This window comes from Nanorana parkeri, unplaced genomic scaffold (assembly GCF_000935625.1).
Source record: "Nanorana parkeri isolate BGI_ZX_2015 unplaced genomic scaffold, ASM93562v1 scaffold2147, whole genome shotgun sequence".
Classification (NCBI taxonomy): Eukaryota; Metazoa; Chordata; class Amphibia; order Anura; family Dicroglossidae; genus Nanorana; species Nanorana parkeri.
In genome coordinates this window covers 198398-202150 of record NW_017308415.1, presented here as the reverse complement: position 1 = coordinate 202150, position 3753 = coordinate 198398, and the positions used below count along the sequence as shown (strand labels likewise).

Here is a 3753-nt window from a genome sequence, read left to right as displayed (position 1 = left end):
CGAGATCCTACACCCGACAACCACAAGGGCAAGCCCGCTTCAAGGAGACCTCCAACTAAGGAAGGAACACCCGAGCCTCAGCTGCGGCCCCTCCCTTCTGAATAATGCTGCCGGTCATCCCGATCCTTCGGCTTCCATGGCGGGATGAGTGTGCTCGTGGCGGCTCGGTGTACTTTCAGAAGGCAGTGGCAGTGGGAAGCCTTTCTCTAGAGGTCACTACAAAGGGTCCTGACTCCCGCCACAAGGTTACCCCATTTACGTACATTACAATGAGTTCTGCTGGAGAAGTGAGACTCTTCCGCTTTGGATTTGTAACTGACACAGACCGGAGCTTTGTTCCCCGTTTTTGGATTGACCAATCCTCTTCTTTATTGCATTATATATAAAGCTTGCCATTCGGTCAACTTCCTTACAGGATGACTGCACTTTAAAGTAGCCAAACTCTGGCCCTCCAGCTGTGGGTGAAACTACAAATCCCATGATGCATCTCTCTCTCTCTCCGGGAGCCGTGGCTGTGGGCATCTTGCAATGCCTCATGGGATTTGTAGATCCACCACAGTTTTTTGGCTGGAATTGCACCCCAACACACTAAGGCAATGTACCCATGTTGCAGCGCGCCATAAGGCATGGTAGTGCGTTGCGTTGCGCATACAATGTTGGATTTTTGACATGTTTTGGGTACGTCGGCAGCCCAGAATTTTAGTGCGTTGGGGTGCCATTGAAAATAAATGGCTCAGAAACGCATGTAACGCGAGTTGCTGTACGTCACCTCAAACACAGTAGTCTATATGGGACCTTCACATCCTCTATAACCCTTATTTAATGTCGCTGCCGTCCCCCTTTGATGCACAGGCAGCCAATCGGAGGCTCTGGCTACACACAGATCCCCCGCCCCTCGGCGGGTACACCGGACAGAACCCGGCGCTGACACAAGTCTTGGGTCAAAGCTGTTCAGCATTTTTAGGTCATAAAGCGGGGAGGGTGTAAAATAGCGACATTGTTTTCCGGGTTCTGAGCCACTTCAGGTGCCGGAGACGATGAAAACCGATCCGACGGAAACGTTACTTCACATAAAGTTTAAGGATGAAAATCCACAAAAAAAAAACAAAAAACACGCTCAGCAGCATTCTGGGAAATCAGACGACCTCGCTGTAAACTCCGGACATTTTGGTTTTCGCTGTGAGGGGGGGGTTAGAAAAGTTCCTGAATATATGCGACGATCTGCCGCTGTGTGAGGAGGAGGCGGGGTCAGCCAGACGCGGTCACATGTAAAGTCCCAAAAGGAGAAGGTGACGGCGGTCCGGCTAAGTCCCAGAAGTCTCGTCTCCCTTTGTCTTGTTCATGAGATCGAAGCTTTTCTGGAGGAGCATCAGCGAGCTCTTCAGCTGGAAGAGAAACACGTCGAGGAGTTTAATATACCGGTATTGTATAAATATATATATCAGGCGCCACTGATCTCCAAGCTCACGCACAGCTCACCACAGTCACATGCAACGCCCATCTCCTGCACCACCCATCTCAAAGCTCACGCACCACCTTAGTGGTCAGAGGGAAGAATACTCCCCTCACAGTGGAGTGAGCTTGGAGCAGTGACTACTTCACAACACACACAGGGACCATGGGGAACAGACGTAGCCCCCCTCCAGAAGGAAGGACAGTGTCAGCACCAATTCAGAGATGGAGTATCCACAGCCGAGATCTACAATTAACTACTACCACCTCATGTATCACTTCCCCCTCCCTTTTAGATTGTAAGCTCACGGGCAGGGCCCTCCTTACCATCTTGTCTTGAATTGTATTGTGATTGTAATGTCTTCCTTATATTGTAAAGCGTTGCGCAAACTGTTGCCGTTATATAAATCCTGAATAATAATAATTGTTAACTCCTGAGTTTAGTTTCACTTATATGTTTTCATGTAATATCACGTTAAGGCCACTAGATGGAGTTAAAGGAGCACAGACAATAGGTATTTTGTTATGCTCTTTAGCTCCATCTAGTGGCCCTGATGTGATATTACATGAAGAAATTACAAATACATTCCCTTGTAAATAAATAACTAAAAGAATATTTGTTTTGGCATATATCCGCACAGAACGAACATTCACATTGTGAATAGTTTATGATTAATATATTTTTCAATATTAAAAAGGAAAATGATTTACAATTTCATGTATTATGTGTGGTATACAAGTTGTACCACCTGAAAGAGTCCCAGGATTCTTCTCAAGTGGTGTTTTCATACTGAATTAGGGATGTATGGAACAGTACTCCCCTTTAAGTGCTTGCATCCCACCTTGTAGGTCATAGATCTAGGATGGAGCTAGCCTATCTAGGGTACAGCAGAACCCCCCTCCCCCAAGGATTACCTGTTCAAGTGTGCTAATGGAGTCCTGTAGGGCGCCCTTCAGTCCTGGTCCAAATCTGTTACTGTGAGACTCGTCTCCTCGCCCAACAGTGCTGGAGTGTAACCTGGAAATATCCGCAGAACACATAAAACATCCGTCCAAAAAATGCATTTTACATTTCTAATACAAACAGGTTAAAAGGGCAAAAAAGCCAAAATACGAATCTATATGTTACTGAGGGATGTGTCATCGCCATGCAGTGCTGGAGCCTTGGGTTCAACTTCTTCAAGACACCCCCAGATTGTGTGTTCTTCCAGCTCCTTTGGTGCAGACTGATGTGACTGGTACAGCACCGCGTTATATGTCAGAGCTATATAAATGTATAACAATAGTGACTGTGGGGGGGACATTAGAGAGTAAGCTCCTCTGCACAGAGACTGAGGTGACTGTGGGGGGGGAGGGGACATTAGAGTGTAAGCTCCTCTGCACAGAGACTGAGGTGACTGTGGGGGGAGAGATTAGAGTGTAAGCTCCTCTATACAGAGACTGATGTGACTGTGGGAGGGGACATTAGAGTGTAAGCTCCTCTGTACAGAGACTGATGTGACTGGCTCAGTGTCCTCTGTACAGCACTGCAGTATATGGGGGACACACAAGGTGATCACAAAACTCCTCCTACCTGGCGGATTTCTCCTGCTGGATGTGAACATGGTAGAAGCTCTGCGCGGCATGCTCGATCTTTGACAGCTTGATGAACAGCGTAACGTTGAGCACAACAAGCAAGACCAGGCTGAGGGGGACAGAGAGAGCAGACGTTGCATTATGTACACAGTGCACACAGGTTCTGTAATTTACCTGCAATTCTTAAAGTTGGTGACCGAGTCTCTTTAAAGTGCACTTAAGGCATACTGATGTGGCCTGTCAGTCATTCTAGCATGCCTTAAGTGCTATTTAGCATGCCTTGATGATTCTTGTGCCCCATTAAAGACTCTTATTACAGTCTTTATCTGTGGCCTCTTCCTGCACGCCCACTATCAGTACACAACCCAGGTGCGCGGTAATAAAAGAAGCTCCTGATAACAGGTCTAATCTGCAGGCTGGTCACATGGTGACTCTGTATACAAGTAACTGCGACTGACACTGAAGGTCAATAAATATGCAGCAGCTGCTGAGCCAGTCACTATGGGTGTAAATCAGTGCGGGGTATACATACTCTCCTCCCATGGTACTGAAATACAGGAAGGGGGTGCAGAGGGTGCGCATTACAAGAATGTGTAAAACGGGAACAATGGGATAGGTTTGTGAATGAAGCTGCACACCGCTGTTCCGCAAAGCTAAAACCAACTTTATTGTTCCAGCACATCGGGGAACACCCCACACCAACACCTCTGACACCCCCCCCCCCCC

At 47.4% G+C, this 3753-nt stretch overlaps 1 protein-coding gene across 1 annotated transcript in view; it reads right to left on the bottom strand.

Annotated features, from left to right (window-relative positions):
• Positions 1-1296: 1296 nt before the first annotated feature.
• The window catches only part of GRAMD1C (GRAM domain containing 1C), a 92803-nt gene continuing 90346 nt past the window's right edge, over positions 1297-3753 (bottom strand). Inside the window, exons 16-18 of the mRNA XM_018572853.1 lie at positions 3026-3136; positions 2368-2470; positions 1297-1385 (exon numbers count right to left, since the gene is read on the bottom strand). Coding sequence (XP_018428355.1) covers positions 1305-1385; positions 2368-2470; positions 3026-3136 — 295 coding nt within the window. The 3' untranslated portion in view covers positions 1297-1304. The remainder of the gene's footprint in view (positions 1386-2367; positions 2471-3025; positions 3137-3753) is intronic.